This window comes from Corapipo altera, unplaced genomic scaffold (assembly GCF_003945725.1).
Source record: "Corapipo altera isolate COAL_440 unplaced genomic scaffold, ASM394572v1 77, whole genome shotgun sequence".
Taxonomy (NCBI): Eukaryota; Metazoa; Chordata; class Aves; order Passeriformes; family Pipridae; genus Corapipo; species Corapipo altera.
Window position 1 is genome coordinate 26,891 of NW_020885150.1, and position 10,838 is coordinate 37,728.

The 10,838-nt window shown below is 52.0% G+C and overlaps 2 protein-coding genes across 2 annotated transcripts in view; one reads left to right on the forward strand and one right to left on the reverse strand.

Annotated features, from left to right (window-relative positions):
- Window positions 1-537: 537 nt before the first annotated feature.
- Window positions 538-10,838, reverse strand: part of MTCH1 (mitochondrial carrier 1) — a 15,543-nt gene continuing 5,242 nt past the window's right edge. The window contains exons 2-12 of the mRNA XM_027670207.1: window positions 9,748-9,860; window positions 8,626-8,732; window positions 8,118-8,195; window positions 7,754-7,811; window positions 6,968-7,019; window positions 6,203-6,262; window positions 2,978-3,071; window positions 2,571-2,618; window positions 2,322-2,389; window positions 1,560-1,635; window positions 538-1,141 (exon numbers count right to left, since the gene is read on the reverse strand). Of these exons, the coding sequence (XP_027526008.1) occupies window positions 1,067-1,141; window positions 1,560-1,635; window positions 2,322-2,389; window positions 2,571-2,618; window positions 2,978-3,071; window positions 6,203-6,262; window positions 6,968-7,019; window positions 7,754-7,811; window positions 8,118-8,195; window positions 8,626-8,732; window positions 9,748-9,860 (829 nt within the window). The 3' untranslated portion in view covers window positions 538-1,066. The remainder of the gene's footprint in view (window positions 1,142-1,559; window positions 1,636-2,321; window positions 2,390-2,570; window positions 2,619-2,977; window positions 3,072-6,202; window positions 6,263-6,967; window positions 7,020-7,753; window positions 7,812-8,117; window positions 8,196-8,625; window positions 8,733-9,747; window positions 9,861-10,838) is intronic.
- FGD2 (FYVE, RhoGEF and PH domain containing 2) overlaps window positions 4,567-10,838 on the forward strand; it is a 20,933-nt gene continuing 14,661 nt past the window's right edge. The window contains exon 1 of the mRNA XM_027670203.1: window positions 4,567-4,583. The gene's annotated coding sequence lies outside the window, so the exon portion shown is untranslated. The remainder of the gene's footprint in view (window positions 4,584-10,838) is intronic.

The window sequence follows — 10,838 nt, forward strand, 5'->3', positions numbered from 1 at the left end:
CCTGATGCCACTCGTGAGCTCTGCTACACACACAGAGCCAGCCGTGCTCCTGTGAGCCCTGAACCTGATGCCTCATGAGCCTTTGGCCAGCTCCAGGTTTACTCCTTTATTCCAGGCAGCCCTGGACCGTGTGCCCCTGCTGCCCTGAGCCCTTTGTGGCATCCAGTGCCTCCATGTCCATCAGTGAAGGGGGAATGCTGGGGTTTGGGAGCCCAGCAGGGCTCCTGGTGCTGCTGCCTGGGAGATGCCCATGAAAGCAGTCAGGCCAGTCCAACCCAGCTCCCCTCCCTGCCTGCCCACCCCACACCAGCAGCTCTGTTGGGGGAACCTTAAATACAAAAACCCTTCCCAAAGCCGTGACATCAGCAGCATATATCCCTCCCCAAGTGCTCTCTCCATGCCCATGTCCCAACACTGCCCTGAGCTGAGCTGTACCTGTCTCTTTGGGACTCTGCTGTTCTTTGTAGTGGGATTGTTTCCCTTCTCTGTTTTGATCCTATAATTTCCCTCTCACACCTGTAGGAGGTGGGGTTGCTCCCAGGTGTTCAGGTACCCTCGAACCTTAAATATGGATCCCAGGTTGATCTTGCCCAGGATGAGCTCCCTGCCACACCAAGGTGTGCCCTCTCCAGAAGGATGAGGCAGGAGGGTGGTCACCTGGCATAACCTTTGCAGCGAGGTGACCTTGGATCTCCTGCTGCTTCTCAGCTTGGGCAGCACGAAGCAGTCTTTTGTCCCTGCAGCTCCTTTAGTACCTGGGCATTTTCTGGATTCCTGGACTTTCCCAGTGACTCCAGAGCAACAGCCTGGACCAAACAGACAAGACAACGCCCTTCTGCTCTCCCTGCTACACATCCCAGTCGAGACAGCCATGAGGATGGAGCTTTGGTCCAGCTGGAGCCTGAAGCCAGATGTCCAGAAGCCAGTCTGTCGCTGGCCTTGCTGGAGAGGAGGTGCCAGTTCTGGCACCGTGGACTTTGGATCGGAGAATAGAAATATGACACATATCAAAACAAGCTTGGGGTTTCTGGAGGAGTCCACGTCCATCAGCTGTCCCTGCCCAGGATCAGTCGATGGGGAAGGAGGCAGCTGGGATGGGAGCCCTGCGGAAGAGCAGGCTGGAGCCACGGAACAGCTGCCCCTGTGGGGGAGAGTGAGCACGGGGTCAGGGCAGCCGTGCCGAGGGAACTGCAGCTGGTTTAGCAGGGACTGACTCGTGCCCAGGGCAGGGCTGAAAGGTCTGGGCACCCTGGGCTGCTGTGGAGGAGTAAGTGGTGTTTCAGCCCTGTGGGTGCTGGAGTCGGGCATTTCCCTCTGGGATGATGGATGGAGAGGGGCAGAGACCCTTTGCTGCAATGCACTGGCTGAAAGTTTGCAGGCTGCAAGCTCAGGGCATGTAACAGGCAGACCAGCACTGCCACAGCTGGTACCAGTGCCAAACCAGAGGGATAGAAGCAGGTTACAGAGCACTGTGAGGATGCAGCACTTCTGGGGAATGCTGGAGACCCTGGGAAGGAGCAGAGGGAGCCCAAAGCCCAGCGTGTGCCCCGCTCCCTCACCTGAGCACTGAGGTACCTCCAGCAGTGGATCCAGGATGGGAAAGCGGGAGCGTAGGGAGGGAGGCCGGCGCGCAACCTGCGTGGCAACAAGGAACAGCTGAGGGATGTCACGTTATCCAGACAGGTAACACAAGAGCAGCACTGAGTGTAAGTGAGGACACAGAAACAGTGTCTGCACTGGGCTGGCGGCCAAATGACCAGCTCGTTATTTACAATGCAGCAGATCATGTAATTTAATTACCCCTGGAGTGTACAAACAAGAAGCGTTACCTGGATACGTTAAGTGTCCAGGACTGTATCTACACCTTCAAGGGCCAGAAGATATTGAGAAAACACTCCACCAGCTGCTTGGATCCCTTTCCCATGAGCACAAATGCAGATTTCCTGCAGCAGTGGGATCGGGAAGGCAAGCCTGGTCCTGCTCCTGTCTGCACCCATCACTGCAGTAAGAGCTCTGCTTCCCTCGTGCCCCTCCCTGGAGCCAGCACGGTCCCTTTGATCCCTCTGCCTCCAGTCTAGCTCAGGTTGGACCACACCACCACGACTCTCCCTATTTCTCTCCACTTGAGCTTTTCTGCTGCTCGTGTCTGTGCCCTCTGATCTAAAATTATAAGCAACCTGGGACAGGAAACGAGCCAGCTCTGCGAGGTGCCACAGAGTTTATGGTTCTGTAGGAAAGCTTTACGGTCGTTAGCAGCGGGTTCAAACAAGGGGCTGCAAGAAAGGAAGGGAAAGCTTTAGATCTCAGTGTGAGGGACATACCCACAGTTGTTCACTGCCATGAGATCTCCCACGAGAAGGAATGGGTACGTCAGCATGCTCACAGCGATCTGAAAGCACAGGAAAACAGTAGCCTCTCTAATGCTCACCATGTCAAAAAAGCTATCTCCAGCTTTTGCATGTTATCCTCATTTGGATGTAAAGTACAGACCAGCCTTTGTCCTCAGACCACAACCTCTCAGGTCCCAGATGGCAGGAAGAGGGGAAAGGACATGGCAGTTGCCTACGTACCCCCATCACGAACTTTGTGTAGCTCCGGATCACTGAGGCCTGGCTGAACTGCAAAGAGAAACCACAGGGATTGTGGAGGAGGGGGATGACACCAGGCTGTCACAGTCACTGTGTGACACCCCCCTGTGCCTGAGGTGAAGGGCATGGGGCAGAGGAACAAGGCAAAAAGCAACAGTGACCATGCTGCACCCCTGCTGAGAATCTGGGAAGGCATTTGCTGTCAAATCTGATCCCCCAAACTGCAGGTGAGGCACAGCCCTGAGCAGACACAGCGCCTTCAGCCCTCTCACAGGGATGTACCCAAAGCCAGGTATCTGTATTAAATCAGCCCCTGCTTCCCAGTAACTCCTTCCAACTGCAGGTGCCTGGTCCAGACCCCAAACCCTCCATCGGGCACCTCCACTCACGTTATCGTCCACTGCGTAGGTGTTGATGAAGTGAGCCACGAGGTTGCAGCACCAGAGGAAGATGACATCCCCCAGGATGTGAGGGACTAAACCACTGCAACAGCAAAAGGAGGGGTGTGAGGTGCAGGAGGGTCCCAGTGCCACCTTCCGAGGTGCCCAGCCCTCCTTCCCTCCACCAGCACACAGGACACCCACTCCTCAAAATGCATCTTTACTTCGGGAGGAACTTAAACAGAGAAGAAGATTTCAGGGAAGAGATCTCCCAGCCTTCACTCAGCTCTAGAGTGAGAAGTGTTTGCAATCTATTGTTTGGGTATGACTCAACTCCCCTTGTTCTATCCCAAAATCCCTCCTTGGCCCAACTCCTGCTCAGAAACCCAAGCAAGACACAGATGAAGTGGTTTCCATTTTTGCAGATGCTTTTTTGGATGCAGGATGAGAAGTTCATCTCATTGTGGAATCCCCCTTCTTTTAGAAATCAAAATGACAGGGATTGTTCCTGCACAACCCACTCCATTGAAAAGTGGGATTAACTGGGGGCAGCACTTGTGTCCTTCTGATTTTTCCCAGTCCCTGCTGCTCCCAGGAGAACAGTTCTTTGGTTTATGCCTCCCACCAACACACCAGAGCTCCCAGCAGCGCCAGCACCCCCAAGCTCTGCAGATAATGGCACTAAAAACATTAACAAAACATTCCAAAGGGTTTCTCCAGTTTGTTGGTGCTTTGGCAGCATCTGTTCCACCAGTGCAGCCATCGAGCACAGGATCTCCTGCTTTTGCAGGGCTTGTTCCACCACAAAAGGATCCAGGTGTGTGTTAAAACTTGTGTTTCACCAGCAGATGTGGTCAGTTCTTCTGAAAATGAGCCTGTTGAGAGCCACACGAGCATTTGCTGGGCTGGAAAGAGCCAACTCCAAGCACTGATTTATTCATTTCTTCCCAAACACGCTGCCTCTTGGAGCAGGGGACCAGTTTTGTTTCCTGCTGTGATTGCTGCAGCAGCAGAGCAGCAATTGGGACTCTGATCCAGCGTGCTGTGCTGGCACTTTCTGTAGACAACCTCTGTATTTTCAAGGCCCTGGCAGCTCTGGGGATGCAGCTGAGGTCTCAGGGACCAAGCACAGCAGAAATCTTCAACAGAAGATCCGCTGGCTTAAAAGATGTGAGACATGAGAGCAGCAGACAGGACAAAGAAATCAAAGCTCTCTGGTCCCAAAGAGATGGTCTGCTTTGTGTTTGGCTTTCAGCCTTTGTAAAAAACATCCTTTCTCTAACTCAAGATTCAGGTCTGAAGCCCGAGCTGCTGCAGATACGATGGGGGTTTAATAAAGTCCAGAAACAGAAAGCTGGGCCAGAGGAGCCACATAAGGAAAACCTCACTGCTATGTTGATAGAGAATTGGATTGTTTGTTCCACTTGCAATAGGGATCTCATCTTTTTCTCCTCTCCAAAATAATGACAGATGATGGCCCTGAGCTTATGGGATGCTAGAGACCAGGGAGAGAGCTGCAGAAAGGGACTAAACAAACCCAACAAGCCAAAGGCATCAGGCCTGAAAACCCCTCCTGAAACTTCAGAGCTGCCTTCACTATTATTGCCATAATAAAGTGAGTAGTACAGTTCTCACACCTGGTGAGATGTCCAGCATCTGGACTAGGAATATTTTTGGAAGATGATGAAAAGCTGGAACAGCAACAGGCAGATGAGGAAGCCTGAATGATGTACAGTGATGTGACCCAGGGGGAGGAAACCCCAGTGCAAAGGACAAACCACTTTGAGCTGACCATGCACAGCAGTTTCAGAGCTCAGGGAACATCTTTCTGGCCTGGCAGGAGCCTGCTGCAGATAGGAGGAGAAGGGTGTGGACTTATCTCTAGCCAGGCACTCGTTCAGAGAGTGTGTGCTGCTATTATTGCTGTGTAGGGGTTGTAAGACCACAAGAAACAAGTGCACTGTGATGATTTTAAGGGAGTGGATGCGCTGGGATTGCACCAGGAGGGCTCAGAGGAGAAACTCAGCAGTTTGGTCCTTCAGATGCAGTTTGTGTTGCCCTCACAGCAGTGGGATTTCCTAACAGGGTTATAGAGCATGTAGAACTTCAGAGCCCTCCTGAGACAATTTGGGTTGTGTTAAAGCCTTTCCTGTGAACTATTAAGTTTAATTAGGCGACCAGGAGTGTTTATTTTATGTGGATGGAAGGGAATGTGGCGGCTGCTTTCATATCACTTCCTTGGGAGGTGGAGGGTTGTGGGCAGCCTGCTCCAACCAAACCCCACACTCTGGGACTATCCCAGAGGAACCTGGATTTAATGGAGGAGATGTGGAGCTGCACAGCTTAGCTGAGAAGATGCAGTGACACTCAATTGATGGGAGCTCTGCAGACCCCCAGCCCTTTCCTCATGAGACCCCTGTGATTGCTTCCCTCTTCCTGATGCATTCAGGTTTCAGCTGGAGGCCCACATTTTGTCATTGCAGAGCCAAAGGCATCCTGAAAACCCCTCCTGAAATTTCAGAGCTGCCTTTAATATTATTGACATAATACAGTGAGTTATCTCCCCACCACAAGCAGAGACAGCAGGTAGTTCTTCTTTTGTGTAGATGTGAAAAAGAAAGGCAGGAAGCATTAATTAAGGCTTCAAGCAAAAAGGTGTCCACTAAACTTCCATTTCAGTGATGCCACCAATTTGCCACCTTCCTGGAAGCAGCTGGAAGCATCTTTCAGCTCCTCCTGGTCCAGGCAGGAACGCTGCTGAGCCAAGGCAGCCTCACACTCCCACCACACAGGTAAACCTGCTGCCATCAGCTCATTACAAGCACCCACTGTGCCCTGCAGAGCAATGTGTTGCTTATCCAGGCCCTGGCTTTCATTTCAACAAGGGATCTTATTGTTGCACTTGATCTTGGTGCCTGTTGCACAAACAAATGCTCTAAATGGTTCACTGAAACACAAAGAAGGGTTAAGGGAAAAAGAAAGATAAAAAAAAATACAGAGTTTCCTCTGGGTTCTGAAGGCTTGATTGAAGATAAGATCTGGGGCAAACTTAATGGCCAAACTGGAGCCCTGTCAAAGGCACAGATTTAATCTGTGCTCAGGGGGGTGATGTGAGAGTCCCTTGGTCAGACAAGGTTTCAGCTCAGTGTGGCTCTGGCTGAGGTTGGCAGAGCAGCCAGGAGAGCCATCGGTGTCTTTGGACTGTGGGAGAAAATATTTAAACAACTCACGTACACAAAGAATCCCAGGATCCCTTCTTCCTTAAATATCCTGCCAATGGCACTGAACACACCACTGCCAAGAAAGGAAAAGAGCTGTGAGCATGCAGGGGTTGTTCCATCCCTGCCCTGTGCAGCTTCACATGCAGCCCCCAGCCATAGCAGTGTCTCCCCAGCCATCATTCCAGCAGAAGGCAGCTTGTTCTCCTCAAACCAGGAAGGCTTGAGGGAAGGAAGGTCGTGTCTGCACTCTCCCAGTCTCCAATAACACCCAGGACAACACTCACCCTGCAGACAACTGTTTAATGCTGAAGGTACAAGAGCTCTGCGTGGCTTTGTGTGAGTGGACACAAGTGCCACAACCACAGCACATGACACGGTTTGATCAGCCCAAGGACCCTGTCCTGCCTTTGGGAACTCACACTGGCTGTCGTGGGTTAGCTGCAATCCTGTCTAGCACACTTCCATGTGGCTGCAGAGGGCCAGGTATTGCTAGAAAAGACTTGGAAAAATCCTGCAATGCTTTGTATTATCTCCTCTGCCTCCCTGCTGCCTTCCCTTTCCATTAACACATAAAGCAAAAAGGCAGGAGAATCGCTGTGTGAGAGGTGTGACAGACCCAGCCTTCCCATGTCCCCTCACCCTGCAAGTCACCCACCCTCTAACCACAGCTCAGATTCATTTTCTGCTCTCCCAAACCTCCTGGGTTGCTGTATTTCTCATGGCATGGGAGCACCTGGCACCCCTGACCCCCAGACCCTCCAGAGGTGCAGCCACTCACCTGTATTTGACTTCCCGGCCCACAAACTGGACCATGCAGCGCATGGAGATCACTGGGAGGAAAGAAACACAGGGCTAGTAAAGAAACAAATCCAGTTTGGCTTGCAATGGATGTGAAGGAAAATTCAGCCTGACCCTCCTGCTCTCCCTTCCCTCAACTCACAGCACGTCCAGCTCCTCTCAGTGCTCCTCATCACTGCAAGACTCATTAGAAACGGGTGCCTTTGCTGAGCCTGTAAGTGGTGGGAAGGATTTTGTAGAATCACAGAGAGGTTTGGGCTGGAAGGAACCTCATAGATGATCTTTTTCCAAACCTCTTGCCACAGGCAGGGACACCTTCCACTAGCCCAGGTTGCTCCGAGCCTTGTCCAACCCGGCCTTGGACACTTCCAGGGATGGGGCAGCCACAGCTTCTCTGGGCAACCTGTGCCAGGGTCTCACCACCCTCACAGGGAAGGATTTCTTTCCAATATCCCATCTAGCCCTGCCCTCTGGCAGTTTGAAGCCATTCCCCCTTGTTTTGTCACTCCAGGCCCTTGTTAAAGTCTCCCCCCAGCTCTCTTGGAGCCCCTTTAGGTACTAGAAGGCTGCTACTGGCCCTAACCCCAATGGGATCTCTGGGACAAGCTCTTGGATGAATGGGAAGAGAGCAGCTCATCACTGGGCTGGCTTAGTCCCTGATGCCAACCCAGGCATCAGCCTTGTATGACAGAGGAGTGTGAGTAAAGAGGGTTTTGGGGTGATCCTCAGCCTGGAGGGGGCTGCCAGGAGGAGGGACAGGACTCACCATGCAGCGGATGTGAGACAACCCGGGACACACACTGCATCATCATCTCGTGGGATGTCTGGGGAGAACAAACACACCTGTGTGAAAAGCTGTGCTGCTCCACCTGCACAGATCAGGCCCTTTCCCTTAATGTGGGGAAACCCATTTTGGGTCCCTCTTGAAATCTGTTCTTCGTGGCCAACCTCTATTGCTATGAAGTATTTCATGGCTGGACACAGAATGGCTGCTGAACACCATGGACTTCTCAGCCTGAGTTTCCCTCCAAGAAATCTCACCCACAGACAATGGCTTAAGCTTCCTTTGCTCTCCACATCCCCAGTGGGATCTCCCCGTCACTCATTAACATGCAATATCCACTTCTCACCTCTCTCACCACTTTCCTAAGGGAAGTTTTCACATCATCCTTGTTAGACACGTGCTCCATGTCTTCCAGTGGAAAAGCCTGAGTGGAGAAGGAAGAAACATGGTCAAAACCGATGGAGATTCTGCCCCACAAACCCTCAGTGTCTGAGGACAGAGGGAAACCACGAACAGCTGTACTCTAGGTGTGAGGAGAAGACAAAAAGGTAAGAAGGAATACAGGAGAAGGAAGGATGGAAAGTAAAACAGAAGAAGAGAGGGGTCATGAAACTGCTGACAAAAGCTAAAAGGCAAGGGAATTTTTCATATTAAATTAATTTAAAAGAAAAAAGTTCTGGGGATATGGGTTCTGGAGGATTATTCCAAGCCCTTAGGACATGGAGAGGGATGGGTGCATTGGTCCTCCACGTGCAGTCCTGGCTGGCTGCAGGCACTTGCAGGCTCCCAGCTCTGCTGCAGTAGCACTGACTGACCCAGCAAGGTGATTAATGGAGAGAGAATCCGACCTTTACCTTCTTCACACTCCCCCTGGTGATGGTTGATAAAGTGCTTGAGATGAGGCGAGGAGTCAGACCACGGAAGAGGCCTCTTTTCCCATCCACTTCCACGATGTGTCTGGCTGGGTGAGTAAACACCAGGCTGCTGTCAGTCAGGGAGGGGTCAGCTCATGGAGAGACACCCCAAACACCTCCAGCACTCAGCCAAAACCACACCAGTCCCACCATAAGTGATTTATTAATGTAACAGTTCTAAATAAGCTTCATACAGGATGCCAAGAATTCTTATTCCCTGCCATCTGTCTAACCTGGAAGGAAAGCTCCAGTATTTTGGGCTCCTTCTCATCTTGTGATGGTTTTGCTCACCTGAAAGGGCTACAAGGCAAGTTTGGACTGAACCAGGGTCGGGAGGGATCATCCCACGTGGTGCCACCAGGGATCATCCCACGTGCTGTGTGGTGTCACCTTCTCCCTCCACCCCCAGGAGTCAGGTTCAGGGTTAATGTGGATCTCACAAACCCATGTTTAGTTCCTGCCCCACCTCCTCCTCCCAGGTAAACTTCCTCAGGTCTCCAGTCACAAAAAAAAGCCAACAGATCCAATTTCTCCCTGATAGAACAAGGTGGGAGACAACCCACTGTGTGCTGCTGGGTACTGACTGCTCCTGCTCCCCAACTGGTGCTGTCCAAGTGAAGCCAGGAGGGCTCTGCCCCCTCCATCACCCAACACTGTCCATCTGTTTGGGAAATGCATCTTCCAAAGGGCAGTATCACAGTGTTTCCAGCCCTGGGTGTCTCAGGATGGGTTTCCAGTGCTCTTGCCTTGCTCCTGTGCTGGTTCCCAACCCATGGGTGCTGCTGAGAGATTTTGGGATTGGCCCAACTCAGCTTTCAGGACTGGGCATTCCCCTTCCCCACAGCAAAACTGCTGTGACTGCAGGTCACAAAATATTCACCCACTTCTCCCAAAGAGAGCAAAATACTACTTTTTTGTTTCTTCTGAACATATTACCTTCTCTTTTCTTGGTCTTTCTGTCCCCTTAGGGCTCCATCTACAACAGCAATGAGCAGGGCAGGGGGGACAGGTTATTGCAGGGTTGTTTTGAAGCAGTGTTGGCAGGAGGGGACCTTCACTCACCGTAGGTGAAGAAGCCAGGCAGGTACAGGACTTTCCTTCCCAGCACATTTCTTCCAACAGTTGGAGGTAGTGGCTCGTGCCCAACCTGTGAGAGAAACCCCGTGAGCACATCCCTGTCCTGGTGTTCCCAAAGCCTTGATCCAGCATCCATGACCTGCCAAAGGGCCACATTGCCCCTATCACCCTCAGATACACGGGGATGCCATGACACGGGCACTCCCCTTCCCAAGGGGAGTCCCAAGGGTACAGGGGGCCCTGCTTCCCCATTTTAGGGGGTCCCTGTTACAGGGAGGTTCTCAGGATACCCATTATAGAGGGGTTTCCCATCCTTTCTTATATGGGAGCCCCCACTGCAGAGGGGATCCTCATCCCCCCCCCCATTTTATAGGGGTCCTCACTGTATGAGGTGTCCCCATCCCCTGTCACAGGAGGGGGTCCCACTGCCCCCACTATAAAGGAGCTCCCACTGCATAGGGGGTCCTCATCCTCCTATTATACAGGCCCCCCATTTTTATACAGAGATCCCCATTATACACAGGGACCCCATCCCATTACATATGGGGGTTCTCCATTCTACAGGTGCCCCCCATTCTATAGGTGCCCCCATTGCACAGGGGGTCCTGTTATAACATGGGGGGCTGTATATAGTGATCCCTATCCCAAGAAGGTCTCCATAGCCACACTATACAGAAGCCCACCTCCCCCCATTACACTGGGGCCCCAATCCGCTGTTATATCCCATTACATCCCCCACTATATCCCATTATACCCCCCATTACATCCCATTACCATTCTGTAAGTGCTATAGGTGCCCCCACCACACAGGGGGTCCTGTTATCACTGTATATGGTGATCCCCATCCCATGGAGGCCTCCATAGGGACAATATAGAGGAGCCCACCTCCCCTGTTATACTGCAGTTCAGATCCCCCATCAGGGACCCCATCCCATTACCATTCTATAGGTGCCCCTCATTCCATAGGTGTTCTCATCACACAGAGGGTCCTGTTATAACGGGGGGGCTGTATATATAGTGATCCCCATCACATGGATGTCTCCATAGGGACACTCTTTGGCAACCCACATCCCCCC